A 22,371-nucleotide genomic window follows, 5' to 3' on the forward strand; every position below is an offset into this window, starting at 1 on the left:
CCGATTCCTGTGTACATCACCGGAGAGCCGCCATGGTTTCTGGCACGGATGCACGTTGACATCCCCGCGCCTGTGCCTGGGATGGCGACTTCAGTGGTGGCTGCGTCTAGGAAGCGGACCGGTCTCCAGAATGACCCTGACGGCGAAGATATCAGCGTCTTCATGCTCAGCAGTGATGACTTCTTCGATGGCGACTTTCAAATATTAAAAAGCCGCAAGGCGAAACGAAGAAACACCAGGGCTTACCTGTCTTCAGGCACGCCGTTTGTACGACCAACTCGGAGTACCGCTGTCAGTACGATTCTGTTTGTACCAGAACTCACTGCCGACAATATGAGGCTACTCAACAGACAATCCGTCTCGATACTCCTTGGAGCGGTGACGCCAAATCAAGTCCCGGACGCCAGAGTCAAACATGAAAAACACGAAAAAAGAAGACTCCTCCTCCTCCTCCTCCGCCCCCTAGACCTGGCGGAGTCAAGTCACCGACCTTGTCGGTGACTTGACTCCACACAAGGTCGACCTTGTCGACCTTGTGTGGAGTCACAAGTTCACAAGGTCACACGGTCGACCTTGTCGCTCCAGACAACACTGATAAGGTCGTGCTGGAGAAAATCAATACTGAATCTTGGCCCACGCTACCAAAGCTATAGCCGCAGCCGTAGCCACAGCCGATGCTACAGATGAAGTCACAGGTGAAGTCACAGATGAAGTCACAGATGAAGCCACAGATGAAGTCACGGTCGTTGCAACGGTCGACGTCACAGTCGATGCCACAGCCAATGCCACAGCCAATGCAACAGCCGATGCCACAGCTGATGCCACAGCTGATGTCACAGCCGCAGCAGGAGCGACATCAAAGGATACAGCGCGCCGAGGTAGGGTGTACAGCGCCGGCTCCGTATAAATTGCTCGAAGACCGGCAAGCGGTTGCGATGCTTCGGGGCTTCATAAATACCATTCGTTTACCCTGGCGCAAGCCGCATACTATATGTCAGCGCAAAGTGCAGTGCAAGTGCTGGATACTCCTAACCCGGCGGCTGACGACTCGGCGCGGCCTAGGCCAATCGCGTGAAGCAAACTGTTATATCAGTGCTGGCAAGTCTCCAATAACCCCAACGGCTCACCCGCAGCCTACCATTAGCATAACGGCCACTGGCCCCTGCGTCTTTCCAAATGAACGAACATCACCAGCTATGGGACTTGACTTTGGTGTCAAAGCGCTTCGCTGCACACAGTGCTCGCTACTATCTATCTATCTATCTATCTATCTATCTATCTATCTATCTATCTATCTATCTATCTATCTATCTATCTATCTATCTATCTATCTATCTATCTATCTATCTATCTATATCTATATCTATATCTATATCTATCTATCTATCTATCTATCTATCTGTCTATCTATCTGTCTGTCTATCTGTCTGTCTGTCTGTCTATCTGTCTGTCTATCTGTCTGTCTGTCTGTCTCTCTGTCTGTTTTTTTATTGCCTCCAATTTAGGGTAGCAAGCCAGACGATCGTCTGGTTGACCTCACTGCGTTTCATCTCCTTGCTTTCTCTCTCTCACACTTCTACAATCTGCTTAAATAAATATTTACAAGCAATTCGGTGAAGCTGCTCAATATGTTCGTGATTTGCCGACCATCCGGGCGCTCATCCACTGACGAAAGAAAACAATGCAATAGCCAACCTGTCGGTTAATCGCAAAACATCATCAATGCAGCAACATAGAATACATTGCCGATATTCGGCACTCCGATGGTGACTTTTTGGTTGCTGTCCTTTACTACAAACCCACGAAGCACAGTTCTGTGATACGGAAGATACTGCTGAAATGCAGATCGGTGGTTGCTGTAGTAAACATCAATTTTAGGAGTCCAGCCTCTGATCAGGTGACAAGAACTCTAGTTTCCACAACTGTGGGCAAACGAAATAATTTCGGGATGTGTGCAAATAAAGATAAAATATGAGGCGGCAAACCCGAAAATACGTTACGTTGCCGTTCGCGCTGTGGAAGTCATCCGAGACTTGGTCAATGGTGTAAAAGCGACCGTTCGCTTTCTTCGACACCTCTGTGTCAATGGCATTGGCCCAAGGGCTTGCTAGTGGCCGTATTTATCTTTTCTGAAAGAGCCTAGCACTATAGCATGGGTTATAGTGTGATGTTCTCATTCCTTTGTTTTCATTTTCACCGTGTACTGCGACATCTTCATTGCGATAGCAACTATATGGACACTCCAAGCGCATTTCTTCCGTCGGCGTCGCCGTGAAGTTCCGTATAAAGTCAAGGGCGATAACACCGTCTCCGCGCGCCCTACGCTGTATATGCGAGAGAAAGCGTGCGAGAGGTGACGACGATCGCGGTTCACCCTCGCCCGTACGAAAGGGAAGGAAGCTGAGAGGAAGCACGCCGTCTTCTGTGGCGCGCGAAGCACCCAACTTTGCGATGCACCAGAAAAGAAGCCACTAACTGAAAGCTTTATGTAAATGGGGAGGAGGGGTGTGTCACATATGCAAGTGTTTCCTCATTGCATCCATGCAACTAGCCTAGCCTCTATATGTTACTTTCCTAAGCCCATTACAATATGGAACGTCTGGAGCTTACAGTGTTACGCAGGCACGCAGTTCGCCTGCCAAATGATAAGGACCCGTCTTTTAGTAAACACGCTGAGTAAGAAGCTCGTAAATTGTCTCATCAAAACGCGACTAGACAGTCGTTTCCACCAGAAGACCATCATCGCTACTCACGAAAACAAGCCCGAAGAGCAAAAAGCACAGGAAAATAACAAAGAAGATAAACGATCATTTGGCGATTCCGGAGTTTCCAGCGGGCCCTAACGGCCCTTATTAAGCTCTTGCCTGGGGGCCCGGTTGTTCCTTCGCTGTTCGACAAGAGCATGGCTATCGAGTCGAACGTTTTGGCCTGATACGCGAGGTCGCAGGCAAAATGTCTGTTTTAAAAATGTCCCAAAGAAAGGCGGGCGTTTCCTGTAGCGGGGCGAAAGAGAAATTAAAAAGCGGGGAGGGTGGAGGGCGTGCGAAAGATCGTCGCTCGACATTTAAAGGCGCTTTACCATAACGCTACCGCGTTGCAGCTAACAACCGAACCAATCAGGTTCATTCTCTGAGCACGCTAGCTATGAAACATATGTGCACGTAACATTTTGCGAGGACACTTTCGGGAGCTGTTCAGTGACACATTAAGCATACATTGAGGGCATTTCATCATCGCTAACACACATAGAAAGAAAAAGGTAACATACGGCCGCTCTCAAACTTGGCTGACTCCGGAAAACAAGCGCAGCAACTGACTTCGATGAATAAATGAATGAACAAAATTTTATTTCCACCGTAGACCATGCATTGTTACTGCGAAAAAAAGGGGGTCAGAGAACTCTGCTCAGGCACTTCTCTTGCGCCAGTGAGGAACGGCATCACTTACATGTTTACGCGTGAGCATGTTTAACCCGTTCATTTCCCCTTCGAAGGGGGTCATTACAGCGTTGTAACCTCTGTCGCAATGTGCAGAGATAAATCAAACGCGAGCGCCACTCTTTCGGTTGCAGAACAAAGTCAGACATACGGCACACCGTACCGGCGACATGGTGCAGCGTGTGTGTCACATATCGGTTTAACTAGAACCAACCGTGTCTGTGCTAGCGCAACTGCCTGCAAGGTTACTTGTACACATAAAGCGTAAGGTGGAGCGCTAAAAAAATAATTGATTAAGTTATGGGGTTTTACGTGCAAAAACCACGATTTGATCGTGATTCACGCCGTAGTGGCGGACTCCGGATTAATTTTGACCACCACGGAGCCTTCAGGAAGGAGGAAGGAAGGAAAAAGTGGAGAAGGAAAGGCAGGGAGGTTAACCAGTTTAGCTTAACCGGTTCGCTACCCTACACATGGGAGAGGGATGGGGGCGATGAAAGATGCAATGCACAGGACACACGCGTCTATGCATTCTTCCTCCGTCGAAATGCGGCCGCCGCAGCCGGGGTTTGATCCCGCTACCTCGTGCTTAGCAGTGCAACAGCCTGTAGCCACTAACACGCCGCGGCAGGTTTGATGTGTGTAAAGAGCTGCAAGTTTGTGGACAAGCAATGCGAACGAAAAATGAACACGGAGCAATGCATGAACTACGACCGAATGTTTTGAGAACTAGTGCACTCAGTATTTCTGTTGCTGAATGATTTAGTTAAAATCACTTGTACGTCTTTCCTTGAGCTCGCTTCGCTGTCGCTTTCCATGTTCCAGATGTGTAAGCGACGTAGACAGTGCACATTCGTAATAAGCGTCAGCTGAAGCACCGCGCAAGCAATACGAACAGACGTGCCACATACCGCTATCGGTACGGCTTCTATCGCGTACCATTTCAGCTGTCATGCAGTTATGAAGATAAAGTGAGCACAGTGGTGCGCAAAACCTTTAAAAACTGGCTGCACCTGAAGAGTTTCCTGCTTGCTCCTCTCTGAGCTTTTCCGATCCTTTGAGTCAGCGCCAGCCTCGCAGACCGGCACGGGCAATGAAAGGCCTATCCCCTCGGATGCGCCGACGTTTGCCGGAGCGCGAGCTATCGCTCCGCGGAGACCGAAGGAGCCCGCGCAACTGCCGCGAACGCGCGCCGCCACTCTCGATATTTACCGCTCCAGCGCACAACACTGCCGGAGCACGGATGAAACAAGTGGGAAAAGAATATCAGCCGTTTTAATGGTGCAGTCACTGCATCTCGATCCTTGCGCCCTCCTTTCTAGATCTGTCGATATTTACCTTCATCGCTGTCGCTTCGCTCCTTTCTTGCTTGCCCCACCCCCCATCCCTGCCTTTTTTTTTTTTGGAGCAAAATGCATCGCAAACTCGAGTGAAAAATAAGTTGGAGGGCCAAGGCACCCGCGCAATTTCCAAGTGGTGCTCTGCGCACGACAAAGCACACGACGAGGCGAGCGAGAAAATTGAGAGTAAATAAAAAAAAGTAGCAGCAGGAAGCCAAAAGATACCGAAAGGTTCCAGTAGTAACACTAGTGCAGCTTCCGGAAGGAACCAGGGTAGAGAGACGGGGAGAAAATAGGAACGAATTTGTAAAAGACAGTGTGAAGTGGGCAAGCGACCAAGAGCTTTGGTAAAGACGCGCTTGCCTGACGCGTTCGTATGGCTCTCCCTACTTTAACACTGGAACTTAAAATACTGAACAGTTTTCCAAGCGCAGAAGAACTGCTTCTCAGGCGCGGGTGTTTGCGCTTGCTTGCGATGGTGACGCCGCCTACCGACGAATGGACAGCGAAATAAAAAGTGGCATTGTAAGGAAACAAAAAGGGTCGCCTATATCGCGTCGAAAGATGCATCGAAACTATACGCAATGTGCATCAATAACACAGCGAAAGTACAGAGGGCGAACAAATGTGCACCTTAGAAACAAAGTGAGAGAGAGACGATAGGCAGACAACTGAGAGGCGATACGTACAGCAACAAGAAGCCACTAGGTAGAGCACGGCGAAAGCGATGATAGAATACGGAGGAGGAAGACCTACAAAAGTGCACTGCCCGAAGGAACAAAGTTGCGAAAGCGCCAGAGCCGTCGTCGTCGCCGTCGGTGCCGTCTCGAAACGGCGCAGCCTGCAGCCAGTGCCAGCCCGCGGTCATATCTCACTCCAGGAGGCGCCGCGAACGGTTGTTTCCTTGATGACGACGCTGAGCACCTTTTTATTTCTGCGATGCCACGCGCGCCCTTTTTTTGTACGACGATCGTCGCCGCTTCCGCCGCCTTCGTGGGCCGCTTTTTACGCGCTTCGCTTCTTCGTTTGCCTGGGCAGAGTTTTATGGCTGGTCTTTCGCGGACGCGTCCCTCGTGAAAACGCCGACGACGGAACGCTCCGGTATAGATTACCCTTCTCACGCCACACTGTGCACGCCGGCAGCTGGTGGCGTCGGTGCACGCACACACGCACGAACACCTACTGTCCGCCACTCGCGATCACATCAACCTTCTCTTGCGCTGCGTGTCTAACTTAGCCCGCAGTAAGTAAATAACGAACAATAAACAGGAAATGCATAGGTTGGGAGAACGAGAACCGACAGAACAGTGGTACAGGTCCTGCGTTCGATATGGTTTCGTGCAGAAACAAAGCAAGAGCCCCAGATAAACGACTCTGTGTATACGAGAGACGAACAAACGACGTATGCTGGCGCCAGCGAGAGCCGGCGCCCGTTCGATATTATACTGCAGGAATGTCTGTCATCACCGACGTGCTCACTGGAGCCAGGGAAAAAGCGGCGTGTAGGATTCGAAGCGAGGCCGTCATGTTGACAGGCCATTATCGCACTCGTTGCGCCCGTCGTTCTTCTCCGCCGCATGGCGTGTGCGCCCATAGGCCGTCAAGGTAATGGGCGCCGAGAGCGCGCTTGCTCGGGAAAGAGAAGGCACCACAGGCACAAAAATATAATGAACACCATAACATCGATGATTTGAGGATACAACGATCTATTCAGGCCGCATTGAGCTCCGTATCGCACGCCCCTTGCACGAGACGGTTCTTATGGATCGATGTTCCGGCATTTGTTGATTACTGGTCAGTACGACAACGTACTTATCTTAAAACAAAGAATGCACTGTACGCGTTATTTTAGAAAGGTTTAGTTTGCAGGCTGTATATCTTAGCTATTCATAGGCATAACGTACCGCAAGAACAAAAGAAACAACACGACGTTTACGGGTAACTGAAAGAATTAAGTTCGCGCGAGCTCGGAGCCTGCATGTATGTGCACACTCACACACCAGTGTTTCTGGGAAGGTCAATGACGAGTCAAAAGAATCATGAAATCATCATGTTATCCCCTGGATGATTCTATAATTGCCTTATCTCCCACCATACATTCCCAGTGAATGAAAATTCTGCCTCAACATGTGACGAAAAGCTCCGCGACCTTCAGTCCTCGCTTTTTCTAAACGAAGCATCTTTGACGCCGAGCGACTTCCAAGCGAGCGGCACATTGCTCTGGCTCTTCAGAATCCCATTTCCGCGCTGCTTCCACCAAGGGGGGCTGAATCTCCGTGATTACAGTAGCGGCTGTCTCCTATATTCGGACATGAACGACGCCGCACTGGCACATGACGCTGGCGTAATTGTCTGCGCCGCCCCCCCCCCCCCCCCACCACTCTCCAGCACCGCGTTTCTTCTCATGCCTTGAGCCTTTCTTTTTTCTCGACGCGTCTGTTATCTCCCGCACCTGTTTTCAACAACCCACAACGCCGACTTCCTCTGAATGATCCCCATCAGTCTTTCGCATAGACAGGGGAGCGCTTTACATCTATTTCGAAGGCACGATTATTGCTCGCGTATGCGACATTTGCAACATAATCGCTCATCTAAACGTCAAGCACGAAGTTATAGTTATTCCAGACGACCTCATCAGAATTAATATGTAGCCTTATACTACGGCGCACGCGCTGTTTAATTTCGGCACTTTAAATCGTACCCCTTAATGTAGCCTAAAGGAGTGTCGGCAAATGCTAAGCTTCGCTGGTGAGGAGGTTAAAGCGGTTAATGCTGAGGAATCGAGCTCTGGAGCACAGCGCTTTCAAGGCCAGAGCTCCAAATGTTCTACTCCGTTTCATAGTATTCGGAAGCCGGAGCGTAAGCTCTGACGCGTAGCGACACGTGGTTTCTCTCGGCAGCCTCGGCTGTTTAGTGTACATATTCTAGTTCACTGTAGATTTACGTACTGCACCGATTCCACTTCAGCACCATGCAAATGTGAAACAAAACACAGGAAAATAGCTCAACAGAGCAAGCACATCTTCGAACCAGTCACTTGTGCTAGCGGTTGTGATCGTGAGAGGAAGGAGCAAATGCTTTTACAATAGGTGGGGCGACTATGATTTGTAAACTAAGCAACAATGAATGTGAGAGACAGCGATGATTTCGGCCAAGGGCCATGACGTGCTGGGCGTAGGAGTAGACGACGGCTGTTCGCTATTTCGTCCCAGTGGAAAAGGAGACGTTGATAGCAACGGACATGACACTGCTGGAAAGAGCTAGCTCTATATGTTCGATATAGAGAGCATTGCAACTAACAAAAAAAATAAGAAGAATGTTACGTGAAATTGACGCTGTATACCGGAAGCAGTGCTTTATACAGAAGGGAGAAAGGGAGTTTTGTATGCTAATGAGGGGAGAAGGAGCATGTCATACTTCCATGTATATACAAGATGCGTTTTCTCCTATCTTTCATGTAAGGTGAAAGTCAAGCCATTCGACTTGCTCTCTCTATCTCTCTCTTTTCTTAAATCGCAGCCATGGTAGCAGAGTGCCGTACGGAAGTCTCATTCACGAGGCTGCGAACGTCACCAGCGCTCACGCACAGGACGCGCTCCCGTCGCAAGCGCCACAAACGCAGGCAGCACGACCTCCGAAGTGGAGCCGCTATTGATTGCGCATCGAGATGGCGTGGCTCCACTATGCTTACGGAGCCACGGGGCTAACGACTGGCGCCGATGGCGGTCCGGCTGGCTGACATCGGTTTTCGATTAACCGATTTGCTCCTAAGTGGGCGCCGCGGCCAAAGTAGGGCTGCCCGACCATCGGACAGGCCGTCGGTGACAGGCGTCCATAACAACACGGCTTCCAAAAAACAACTCCTCGAAGCGATAGGGAGAAAAATAAAATTGAAGGCAGGTAACTGCGTCCGTTGCTGCTTCCCGTACGAACTAATGATTGAGAGGCTCAGCAGCTGAAGACGCCCTTCGGTTTCCCCGACCCTTAACAGGGTTGCTTCGCGTTTCTTTTTTATTTTGCATTATCTCGTGTCGTTTCGCGCGCTCGTGATTTTTATACGCTGCGCATCATGCTGTGTGCGAAGCACAATAGAAGAGACGTCAGAGCGGAAGAGACGTCCCACCGATCGCTTCCTTAGTAAGTGTATTCGGTCGTCAAGTTGCAAAGAACGGCTTTCTTTAGGGCGAGCGGTGCCTGTCGAGCAGCTGGTGATCGATGCCTCGCAAGTAATTGCGTTCGCTGAGAACGCGACAGCTTGAGGCGTTCTGTCCTGAGGCAAGACGACATGAGTCTCTGTCTCCGTAACTGGATTAAGACAACTTAATACTGCCGCGTGCGCCTGCTAACAAGCTTAGCTCCACACGCGCTGTCTTGGGCACAGGGGCAACCCGATAGAAAATAAACCATAAACGCACAACCCCTTTAAAAGAATAAGAAAATTGGCATTTTATTTATTAACATGCGATTCACACGCTTGGAAGGGCACGGCACCAGCGCTACTACTGAATTATTCCTCTCCAGCAGGGTTGTGCGCAGCTGGCCGCTCGAGGCAATTTGCGTGCACTCGCGGGCTTCTTTCCCGCTCGGAAAGACAGTCACGTAGAACATATTGAGCAACAGAAAGCTGTATCGGAAGTTTTACATGTTGCTCTACAATTTTCTCATTGACCCTTTTCATCTAATTATAATATTTGAAAAGTTAGTTAATTAATCAATACTAATTATGTAATTAGGTAGAATGCAAAAGAATAACCTGAGTATCTCCAAGCGAGGGCAAACAACATTACCTTGGTTATATCCAGCTACGTGGCATTTGTATATTTTTAAATCTTGGTGCATGATGATTGGGACACCCTGTATATGTATGTATATGTATTCAAATCATAAGAAGCCAACGAACAATGAAACCAAGGAGAGCATAGAAGAAGTTATTTGCAGTTCTGAACAGAATTAATCATAAATAAATGGAAAAGAAAGTGGACGAAAAACAAATGGCCGGAGGTGGGATGCGAACCCACGTCTTCGCATACGCGTGCGATGACCTTCCCAACCGAGCTCCCGCGGCGTCGTTTTTCCATCCACTTTCGGGTGTATTTATGTCTGTCTGCTAGAACTAACCCTCGGAGTGTTAGCCAGCGCCACCACTGACGGCCATGGAAGTGGAACATTCTATCTACTTATCTAGTTTTCTTCGTTCACTTTCCTTTCTATTTATTTATTTATTTACCTTCAGGGCCGAAGCCATACAGAGGGGAGTGGGTAGACAATAAACATAGTGGACAATAACATAAGCATGATAAAGGATGGTAACTCCTAATTACACAATGTTCGCTAAAGCAGATTTAAATCAGTTGTTGTCATAAATGTAAACAATGTCGGAAGGAAGGCGATTCAAATTCAAAAAAGAGTAAAAAAAGGTTTTAGTATGGGGGGGGGGGGGACATGGCTCGACATTAACCTTAAAGCGACGGTCAGCACAGGCAGATATATAATGTGGCTGAAGAATAAATTCGTCACGGAGGGTCGGGTGATATTAGGGTTATAGTAAAGCGTATGAAAAAAGTTCAAGCGAAATTTCTTTCAGCAGGATGCCAATGACGAAAAAGAGATAACCGATTTCATGGAAGTTATACTGGCAGTGCGTTTATAAGAGGAACAGAAGCGAGTAGAACGATTCGGTACCATTTTTAGTGAAACAACCAAATTGTTAGTGCTTGGATCGCAGATTGGAGTGGCGTACTCTAATTCAGATCGAATGAGTGTTTTATATAACAAGAGCTTTCAATATAAAGGAGCTGCTGAAAAGTTACGGCGCGAGTAACCTAACATGTGATTAGCGTTGTTAATTATCTTCTCAAGATGCAAAGACCAACTTACATTAGATGTGATATGAACACCTAAATATTTATAGGAAGAAACCGCGACTAAGGGAGAGTTGTTTAGGTAATATGTAAAATGACTACAAGATGCACAGGCACGCATCACTTAAGACTTGTAAATATTCAATTACATTAGCTAAGTATTACGCTACTTATACATAAAATTTAATGCTGACTGAAGAATGTTAGCATTGTTATCAGTAAATATTTCAAGGAAAATTACGCAGTCGTCTAGAGAAGCAACGTCTACAAAAGGAGAAACTAGAGAAGGGAGGTCGTTAATGTAGATGAGGAAAAGAAGGGGCCTTGTGGGACTCGAGATTGAACAGGACATTGGTTAGACGAATGTTCATTGGCTACAACAAATTGGAATGATTTGAAAAGAAATATTTGATCCACAAATAAAGACTACGATCAACATTAAGTTGACAAAGTTTATGAAATAGAAGTATGTGGGAGACCTTTTGGAGCGCCTCAGAAAAGTTAACTAAACACAGTCAGCTAACGAAGAACGATCAAGAATGCGGTGTAGTTATGATATGAGCTGTGTTTCGCACGAAAATGATTTCCGAACGCCATGTTGAGCTAGTGAGATAAGGGAGTCAGATTCAAAGAAAGGTGACAAGGTTCGAGAATATGTGTTCTACAGGCTTGCAGCATGTACATTACATGGTGAACATTTATTACCCGATTTGAAAATTGGAAGCGTACTGTCGCGAACTCGCTGAGAACGCGACAGCTTGAGGCGTTCTGCCCTGAGGCAAGACGACATGAGTCTGTCTCTGTAACTGGATTAAGACAACTTAATACTGCCGCATGTGCCTGCTAACAAGCTTACCTCCACACAGTCAGCTAACGAAGAACGATCAAGAATGCGGTGTAGTTATGATATGAGCTGTGTTTCGCACGAAAATGATTTCCGAACGCCATGTTGAGCTAGTGAGATAAGGGAGTCAGATTCAAGAAAGGTGACAAGGTTCGAGAATATGTGTTCTACAGGCTTGCAGCATGTACATTACATGGTGAACCTTTATTACCCGATTTGAAAATTGGAATCACCTTCCCCATGTTCCATTGAGTTGTAAGACTTGATGCGTCAAGTGATCGCTGAAATATTTTTGTTAGTGTGATTGAACTGTAAACAAGTATTTTTCAAAAATTTGCAATCAATCGAATCATAACCAGGGTAGGGATGGTGCTTTAAGTTGTTGATGAGTTTCGTAATTGCAGCCGTGACAACAATAATGAAGGCATGAATTGGCAACTGTAATGAAAAAAATGTTTGGAAGACTAGTATTTTTAACCACGGAGAAATTTCTCGAAAAGATGTAATTTAGAATATCAGCACATTGGTTAGGTAGAACGGAGCTGCCAGCTGTGTCTAACAATTCAATTAAGAACTGCAAATAACTTCTGTGCTCTTCTTGGTGTCATTGTTGGCTTCCTATGATTTTACTAATAATAATCGGGCCCATGGATTTCCTTTCTTCTCGTTCAATACATAGCGAGGGCCTCGAATCCGGCAGCTTCGATGCCTTCAGGTAGCACGTCATGAACGCGCTCATTATGCACACTCACGAAGTGGCGCCACCTCCTCCCCAGTACCTGCGCCGTTAGGCGCCCAACGACGCACGCACTAGGCCAGAGCTTTGTTCAGCGAGAACCGTGGAGCCGTCGTGGCATCGGAGAAGAGCGCTCGTCTCGCACCCCGGAGGCCCGGGCTCGATTTCCACCCAGACCGAAATGCACCAAATTTTCTTTTCAAAGGCGTCAATTTACTTTCTTTTTTTTCCGTGTTTTTACTCTTTACGCCGTCGGCCATTTTTGGCACCATCTTTCTGTCACGCCGACGGATTATCGCGTAAAGGGGCGTATAATGCTTTAGCATTAAAAAAAGTTCTCGTACGACGTGACACACCTGCAGTAAATAGGATGTTCCACATACACTACCATAGTCGTGAGTACACACACACACACACACACACATATATATATATATATATATATATATATATATATATATATATATATATATATATATATATATATATATATATATATATATATTGAAACAGCGGATTGGAAATCAACATTATTTATCTTACCTTTACTATTATTATTTTATTCAGTGATGTTGCTAGGGTTGAAAATACCAGCTCTGTCAAAACGCAGTTGGTTGGGTCTCGTATTTAAAAAAGGTTCGGTATCGTAGGGGAAACGCGTGAATACATTTGTGGAATCGGAGTGTCACATTATACAGGGTGATCATTTTTAAGCTTCATGGAATTTTCAAAATTAGCCTGTCGCAGCTAACATAATTCTAGTACTTGAGCTGGATTATTCACAGTGGCGGGCATTACTTCCTCGAGAAATCGAAAGACTGAACTGCAGATATGCGCCATCAAACTTGCCGTAAAAATTCACTGTTGTTCCAACTATTTTTTTTAACAAAACACTTCGCTATGCATTGAAGCACAAAAGTAACCGGAACGCCTATGTATTTTGTTCCATACTTTGGGAAATGATATCTCAAACCTGGTGTCATCCTGAAAATTCATTTTAAGTGGATACACCTTGCAAGCTCACCAGCTAAAAAAAGTTATTAAATTTCAATGTGCGTCGTAAGGTAATTAGTTAAGAAGTGAATTTGTGATTTTTTGTTAATTAGTTATATATGTGTTTCGATTTCGCGTGCTATAGTAATGCCCGCCTCTCTGAACAATCTAGCTCAAGGACTAGAACTATGTTATCGGCAACAGGTGATTTCTAAAATTACTATAAAACTTAAAAATGATCCCCCTGTATAGCGTACACCAATATTTATGGCACTTTGCTAACCATGATAGCTTAGAAGTCCTGCACATTGCTCAATGTGCACACGCGCATACATACGGGTACTTGGTATGGTATGGTGTGGTATGGTATGGTAAAACTTTATTGAGGTCCGGCGAACGTGACCTGGTGCGCAGTTTCTGTTCTCTTAGGTTAGAGTGTGCTCTATATTTTGCTTCTTTTTCGCTCGTATGTTGATCGTTTCTTCCACTCAGTCTATCATTCATAAAGATCGCTGGTGAAATGAAACTGCATTTTAATTGAAACTCCATGAAAAGCTACAAATAGTAAATAGAAACCCAACAGAACTTGTATAACGACTTTTGCAAGGGATAGAGGTGCCGGCCTAGCGGAATCTCTTATGTAACGACACTTAGAATTGGAAATAAGTGCTCAAGTTTTTCGCTTTCTCCACGAGATCAACACAACCCTCGCTGGCCAGATCGAGAACTTTGAGCAAGGAGGTGCGCGAAGTACTCAGTACCACAGATTGGCGACAGAAGCTCACCTTGAGCAGAGCCTTGTAGTCGTGCGCTCTGCATGTCATGGCGGCCACTGACTAGTCAACTCGCCAACCGACCGCTGAACGCATCAGTCCGACTGCGTAGGCAGACGATACCTGCGAGACAAAGGAAGCAATGCAGAGATTAATTCTCTTAATCAGGCACGAAAAATAAGGATGGAAAAATACGGCGAGCGAAAAAGCAGAATGAGGGAACATTGACAGCCATTAGAATAAACTTTTTAAGTGCAGGTGGCTGAAGTTAAGGCTGTTCAACGAAGGCACCACACGTGATGCCCCGCAAGTGCCCAAGTCCACTGCATGGTACAGCAAATGGTGATGCTAGACTTCGGTGTTCACAGCTGGCTGCATGCCCAATATTACCATGGCTACATGCCCAATATCTTGATGCACCGAAGCGAAAGGACTTCAGTTAGTTCCGCGCTCTCTTTCGCATCCGTAAATGCGCACCAGTGCTCTCGAGCTTCACGATCCTACGGGGCTGCCGCTCAAGTCTGCGTATCTTCCTTTCTTCGCTATCTTTCATGCTTACGAGTTTCTTATAAATTGCCCAAGCATACAGAGCGTATGACTTTGATAACGGGCGCTGTGTGTCGTTGTGCGAGCTCTCGGCGACAGAAAATTAGCATGGCCGACGGTTCCGCGAGCGCTTCAAATAACAGCGGCCTTCGTACTAGAAGCGTTTTCAGAGTTTCCCACCACCGTCCATCTCGCGAGAGGAAGCAGCGGCATTACGCCAGTTACAAACCGACACTTTTCCAAATCTTGTCTCTCTCAATAAATTCTACCCACACTGTTATGCAGATCGTTGCCCTGGCTGTGGCAGCTCGCCCACAATCTTCCACGTCACGATTGAGTGCACTGCGAACCTCGTTCCTCCCTTGCCAACTCTCCTTTACCCCTTACGCAACAAAGAGCTGTGGGACGATGCCCTCCGCGACGGACCTCCCGAGGTCCTCCGAGCTGTGATACAACGGGCTCGAAACATCGCCGGAATCATCTTAGGGACCCTGGACTGAGGGTTCCTCCCACACTGCTCTCGCCATTCAAATATCATTAATAAAGATGTTTTACTCTCTCTCTCTCTCTCTCTCTACGCAGTGCGCAGTCGGCGTGCATTACATGCTACCATTCTTCTACTCAGCCCTTTCTATAAGTCCGATGCGTCGTACCATGAAGAACTAAGAACTCTTGTGTTCGCTGTGAGCACAAACATCTGACAACGTACCATGACCAAGGCACTTTCAATTAACTTCATTTGGTCTCTTCGTAACGCCACTTGCGTCAAGATATGGCAACAGGCGCCAGTAAATTGCACACAGCGATAAATTTTGACTAGCGATAATGTGAACACGATCACTGCATACTCAATTTACTGTCACGCCTCAGTATGATAAACTCCACTGTAATCTGTACGACAACGGGAAATGCTCGGGATTATTTTCAGCGTCTGCTCTTGCAAGCTGATTATGCCTCATATCCCACTCCTGATATAAGGCATAATTTTTCCCCTCTACGTTATTAACCCTGGAAGCCAGCCATAAGAGCTAGAACACAAGCAATAATGATAAGGAGTACGACGTGAAGAATGTTGTAGCGGGAATGCGAAGTACGAAGCGGGAATGCTTAAATCCCTGCAGAAGAAAGACTCAAGTCGAAATTCACGATAAATAACTACTATAGGACAAACGTTGACGGATAGCACTGCGAGACACATCAATTCACGAAATGTGAGCAAAATAGGTGATCTTTTTAGTAGAAGACAAAGCGATTTCAGAATAGCATACCGTCATATAGAGGTGCGTTTCAAAGCCATGGCCCGGCGGCAATCAAAACAACACGTGTGCAAGAAAGAAAAGATGAAAGCAAAGAACTGCCGCGGAAAGCAGCGATCGGCGATTAAGATTAGTTTCACAGTACGCGGAAGCTTGAATAGTTGATATAATCCCACAAAGGAAGTAAAAATCGATACAGCAGCAGTCGCTATTTTTAAAAACCTAAATGAGCAAGGATACCGAAGGGACAATTATCTCGCGGCCTGTGTTTGCATCCCGGGTTTGAAAGATTCACTTAGATGGCAGCACACATGCAAGTAGCGATTTTTACCGGTGGCCGGGACATCCAATATGAAGGAGCAATAAAATATTTCTATCTATATAAGAAAAACGGCCTTGCGCGTTTGGCGAAGTTCGGAAGCTAGCTGTATGACGGTATACTATATATTTGGTCAACGCATTCGTCAAGAATAATCAGATTCAATTGCATTTTGTGTCGGAAAAAGAAAACAAAAAGAAACACTTAACAACACGGCAACGATGAGCAAACAAGCAAGAAATAACAGCTGTTTACTGCAGTTGCACAGCTCACAACAAGTCTGTAAACAGCACGCCCAAGTGCCACTTCTGTTAACATGTTCTAAATTCGCGATTCGTTGGGTTCTTCCATCGCGTGGGCACAAAGCATGTATGTATAAGGCAACCGTTCTATTAAGTGCAGTTAATAAGCGTCAAGCGCAGTATCGAGCATTCAAACAAAAGCAAAGGAGCCTCTGTTCGTTCGTTTCCTTCCTTCTTTCTTCATGCCGTCACAACTTAAACTTACACGGCTGAAGAAAAGTCTGCCAGCGCGCGCAAACTCATTGTTCCTGATAGGAACAATGAGCAAACACTGTGTGTCCTGTATTTTTAATTTGTTCTTGAGACAACGCGAGTCCACAAATGTAAGCGGATTGCGCTACGGTACTCGGGCTTGAGCTGGCGTGCTGCATACGTGGCCTTCCCACAAAACGGCGGAGCCTGTTAACGGACATTTACACAGTTCACTATTTTTCTTTCTGTTCCGTGTGGGAATGCGCAGAAGGAAAACAAACACTTCTCGCAAACAGATATTACCCCCGGGAATTCGTATACGGTGTCGAAATTCTCCGAAAAAAAAAAGAGAAAAAAAGCGATGCGCCGGAGAAGTTCCGGCGGTATATATACTTGCGAGGAATCACGGATTCGCAGAAAGAGCGACGACTTCGGGGAACACAACGCGGGGATTATGAAGGTGCCGAGATTCGATAGGGCCGCATGCAAGGCGTTTGTCGTGCGGCCCTGTATAGCGGGGAATTTCATGCGCTCGGTGTAAGAAAATTCAGCGCAGTTCTCGCGACGTTCATGACGCGAGCAAGCACAGAGTCTCTCGCTTGGAGGATTTTCAACGCGTCCGTCCGCATGCCGCTATTGCCGAGGCTAGTTTTTCTTTCTGGGGCATCTGAGAGACTAGACGCAACAAAAAGACTGTTCCAAATAGCATTATTATGACTATTATTATTTGTTTTGAAAACATAAATACACTTTACAGGAAAGGGAAAGCGAGGAGCAGGGTGGCAACTGCCACCGGGAGGGGCACAACGCCTGCCTACTCTGCAGAAAAGAAGAGACGGAAACATAGAAGAGGAAAATAAGAGGGGAGAAAAGATACAAGAGCCAAATTGGAAGAACGTTTCCCCGTACTGACTCCTTTTATCACATATTAATCATTGCATTGTCTGAACGCCTGTGATAGGAACGCCTTTTCTGTTGCCTGTCTTCTTTTTCATTCTTTTCTCTTCTTCTTTTTTTCTTGTCCCTTTCTTTCTCTCGCTCTTTGTCGTCTTTAGAACCCTTATATTCCTGAGGTGACTGTTTGGGCATGTTGGTAGGACATGAATGCAGCTTTTTGCGCACAAGACGAGGACGAAGATGAGGTTGAGACACACAAGCGCAGACTTACAACAGTTTTATTTTGAAGAAAGCGACCGCACATACAGCGGGATCTGTCTCAGTATGCCTGAGAATCTGTCTCAATGTGCCTCAGCCTCTTCTTCGCCCTCGTCTTATGCGCAAAAAGCTGCATTTCCTATATCCCGCACCTCAGTACAGGGTAGCAAACCGGAAACTCGCCTCTGGTTAACCTCCCTGCCTTTCCTTTCTCTATCTCTCTCTCTCTCTTGCTCACTGGCAAGGAGTCCCAAAAGAGTGGAGCTGGCTCAGAGCGCTTTGTATGGGGTCATGCTTCCCGTACATATCCGTGGTATAATCGTATACAGACATATAATTTGGGAGTTGATCATAGGGCGTTAAGGCTACCTGCTACGTGTTCACCCAGAATCGAAAATGGCATCAATATTATTATTATTATTATTATTATTATTATTATTATTATTATTATTATTATTATTATTATTATTATTACATTTCCCAGAGCTAGTCATCCCTAACGCAGAGTAGAAAGTTGGAATGTAAATAGATTTAACATATGCAAACACTGAAAATGCACATAAGATGGGTCAGCAGTATCAAGAGAGAAAGGATGCATACAAATGCAGCAGGGATGTTAACGTGCGGTGGTTCAGATTTGCTACCCTTCATCTGAGAAAGGTGGATAAAAAGAGTACAGTGCAGACGGTTACTTGGTGCTCGTCACTGTCTCTTCTTCCGCTCTCCTTCTGCAGTATGAAAATTACCGCGCAACTATAAAAGACCACGATGGCTAATACCGAACAAAAAAGTACAGACTGAGGTCTTTGCAAAAACAACAAAACGAAACGAAAGTTGTTCCCCCGTAAAGTCGAATAGAAGGGTCTTTACAGTGGCCTCACGTCCTCAAATGCACCTAACAGTGTTCGCGTACATACACACAGCCTGCGTAGAATATACTCGCTAGCAAGCAGGCGCCATAAAAAAAAAAAAAAAAAAATACTACGCGTTCAGTCCTTAGAAGGCGTCGGACAGACGGCATTTATTAAAAAGCTGCTTCCTTTCTTATCGCCCGCGTAACGCGCACAGGAAATGAACTCGTAGCAGCCAAAGTCAAGAGACGTGACTTGGGCGCCACAGACTGCTGACGAGGGGCCTGCGACGCAGCGCGCGATTTTGCTGCCTCTGCGCTGTTAATTACGTTAAAGACTTCACCAGCGCCAATTACACTTTTAGCAGCCCGTCCGCGTTCATTACGGAGAGCTTCTGCCCGTGAGTGCAGCGGCTCTCCTCGTCTCTCATTCTCGGCCGAGTCCTCCCCAGTTTCCCGTTTTCCTTATCATATTTTTTCTTTTCTTTTGTTCTTTCCTGACCAGCCTATTCATAATACGTTCGTAGTCCGATACGTGCACGTTTATTACAAGCTCTGCGTTGGGCGGCGGGTGGGTGCTCGTTAGTTTCGTCCACATGGCGAGTCCGCTAGCTTCACCGATGGAAGCGAGCAGATATAAAGAAAACGGAGTTTACGATCTACCCGCTCTTAAGGAAGAATGAATAATGAAAGCGTAGGGCAAAAGTAAAATCTGTACCTGGAGGGAGTATCGCAAGAAAGTACACATTGAATAATCGCAACTTGTCACGAAAGGCTTCACCACACGTCTGGTGAAACTGACGGTAAAAAAGGAAAACCAATCAAAACACGGTAGCTCTAAATATATAACAAAATGGGCCTAATTATTTACATAAGACATTTGACATGAGACATGCTCGTTACGAAATGTGGCGCTGCAGAGTGTATACAGGCAACATGGGCGGGCGCTTCGGTGACAAAGCTTGCAACATGGCCGACGACTGTCAAGTTGAATAGTATGTCTATATGCAGTACACAGTGTGACAAGCTTGTACGTCTCGTCTTCTATCAAAGCCATTTGATGAGTTGGTTGCAGGAAACAGCCGCTGTTTATGCGCTCCTTCCCACCAGCATCGAGCGCCACGGAGTCGAAGCCAGGGATATATGAACTAAAGAACCGATTCCGCTGCGGCGGGCCTCGGAAAGTTAGGACCAGACCCTTTACCTGGAAGAAACGTCCTAAATTCAGCCCAGTTTCTCCCCCCCTCTCTTTTCTGTTTCTCTCTCTCTCTCTTCATTCGGCTCATGCAAATAACTAGAAATAACGAAAGCAGCATTAAGTTCCAATCCGTGTACGAGCGAAAGTCTGGGATTAAAAATATCAAAACTGCAAATTCCAGGCAAGAGAAATTTCAGGCCTCTCGGAAAATAGAGAAGCGGAGATAAGTCGACAGCGGAAAGAAATAATTCATCGCGCTTCGCTGCAGTCCGTCTTGCATGTGAAAACACGGTTGCGCCGCACGGACAAAATTACTAGCGAGAATTCGAAGAGATATCGGGCCGTAATATTACAGGGGAGCGCGACGGACCCGGTGCGAACGCCGGCCGACCAAATAGACAAGCTAAAACTGTGCAGCGCTGTTAGAGCTATAGGGCAGGCGTCAGTTAAACCGTGCGCAGCATCACGGGCTTGTCAGGTACGAGCGAACAGATGGCGTCGGTGCGGCGGCCGATTGCGATCGCCCCGCATGAATACATGTGAATGGCGGTTACGCGCAGCGAAGATGCATCGTATTCATGCTTCCGTCAGGGACATGTCGCGAATAAATATTATTTTCGCGCAGTGAATGTTAGCGCTGAAGCATCATGTCCGAGCAGAGAGAAAAATGGGAGGGGTGACGTCATCTTCGTCACTAACCGCGCATTTCAACAATGTCGCGAGATACTGAACGAAACAGGCGCAAAAATCGGATACACCTATACTAGACAGCAATCACAAAACACATTTCCCTCTTGTTGCCTAAGTCCACCGAATTTGACTGAAGAAGACGGACGGTACCACTGCTTCGGAGGAGACTACCCATAAACAACACGTGATCTGCACGTGAGTGTAGAAGATTATTTTCGGCCCTAGCAATGGCGCAACAAATGAGAGGAAATTCTCCGCTAACAGCTCGCACTCACTTGCAACGAAGTGGCGGGCGAGTTCGAAGCCGTCGGCGAGAGGTGCTGTACCGTTTGCAAACGGTTGGGCTATCAACGCAGTCACGAAAACGCAGCTAATGCCGCAGCGAAACTTCAGCCAACTGCCAAACATTCTAACGCTTTAACATCCTTGTGGACCCCTCCGCGAATGATTATTTGACGTCATTTCTTGTTTCTCAAATATTGCACGGTTTTTCCGGAACGATGGACAGCCCCTGCACCGATAAATTCTCAAATGGAATTCATAGGTAGGTGCACTGTACTGAGCACACGCGTGTCCGGAGAAATAAACTTTGGCATTGAAGCGGCTACAGACGGAGGAATCGAATTTCTAGGATCGGTCTCGTTTGCTGCACGCGGAAGCCGAAACTGACTGCTCGGCTCGGCTTGAATGCTCGGCTCTTGCATTGTTCGCGCTTTTACAAAGCTTTTCAAGGCATTTAACCCGAAATAGCATTTAACATTTTTTAGGATATATTTTTACACCTTTTAGCAGAAACACAAAGATGGCACGAAACGCGTGATCATAACAAAGTACTTACGCACCTGGTGCAATGTTATTTCTGACAATTCTGTTTCAGTTTTATTTACTTAAACACAGGGGAGTATATAGACAAGTGCAACTCATAACTGAAGAGTGCATCGGGACACAGGACATGACGTTACCTGTCTGCTCGTGCATGTATTTAACATTGCATGGTAACAGTGTCTCAATATAGTATCAATGTCGTAAGCACCACATATTAAAAAAATATCTCATTCCTGGAATTAGCGTCCCAACATATAGTGTGAGATGAATACTTGTAAAATTCCATCTCTCATTTGAATATTCTAGCACTTCCGATTTCATATTGCAGCGGGTTCTCTGAGAAATGTGCAACTACTTTAACACTACGTGTACCCGTTCGATGATAGCAACACACCTCTGAGCGAGATAGTGGAATTTATCACCGACGTCCTTCCAGCCATAACTGTAAAGTCTAAAGAAAGAAAAACCCGCGGCCAGAAGCTTGTTGGGTATTCCCACCTCTACTCGTTCGCTAGCGTTCCCTTCGAGATATGCCATCATTACGAGCTCGAGCGTCGGAATGGCCATTCCAGCAAGCAGAAATCTGGAACAAACGCTCGAACTTTGCGTTTCTCCCGATGCTCAAATCGCGTTGGAGAGGAAGGGTTCACCTCGTGGTCTCGCGTTGGAAATTCCCGCATGGAGAGGGCGTTCTTGTGAGGCTCGCTCATGGTCCATTTGGCCTCCAGTCGGCCGCACCGACAAACGGCTTCGTCGCAAAACAACGAACTCCTTCCTACGCACGCACGGCAGCGAACCGAACTGGTGGGGTGTGCGCAAGCAGCGAACATAATTGCGGCGGTTGCGAATTTCAGCGAGCGAATCGCAAAGGCGCGCGAATTTCGCCCGGGAACGTGATTTCGGTGCACCAATTCGATCGCAGTGTTTGCCAAGCGGTCAACGAAGCCCTAACATTGCACCCATTGTTTCTCGCGAAGCTTGTTTTTGTGAGGGTTTGAGCTTAGATTAAATTCAGTCGCCATGAACGCAAACGCAGCTGTTACATTGTCTCGCA

The 22,371-nt window shown here is 46.7% G+C and overlaps 1 protein-coding gene across 6 annotated transcripts in view; it reads right to left on the reverse strand.

Moving 5' to 3' along the window:
* Positions 1 to 22,371, reverse strand: part of LOC142582277 (galactosylceramide sulfotransferase-like) — a 221,846-nt gene that overhangs the window by 64,346 nt on the left and 135,129 nt on the right. For all 6 annotated transcript variants that reach the window (XM_075691779.1, XM_075691776.1, XM_075691777.1 and 3 more), the window contains one exon: positions 13,997 to 14,107. In XM_075691779.1, coding sequence (XP_075547894.1) covers positions 13,997 to 14,035 — 39 coding nt within the window. In that variant the 5' untranslated portion in view covers positions 14,036 to 14,107. The remainder of the gene's footprint in view (positions 1 to 13,996; positions 14,108 to 22,371) is intronic.

Source organism: Dermacentor variabilis, chromosome 5, assembly GCF_050947875.1.
Source record: "Dermacentor variabilis isolate Ectoservices chromosome 5, ASM5094787v1, whole genome shotgun sequence".
In the NCBI taxonomy this organism is placed as follows: domain Eukaryota; kingdom Metazoa; phylum Arthropoda; class Arachnida; order Ixodida; family Ixodidae; genus Dermacentor; species Dermacentor variabilis.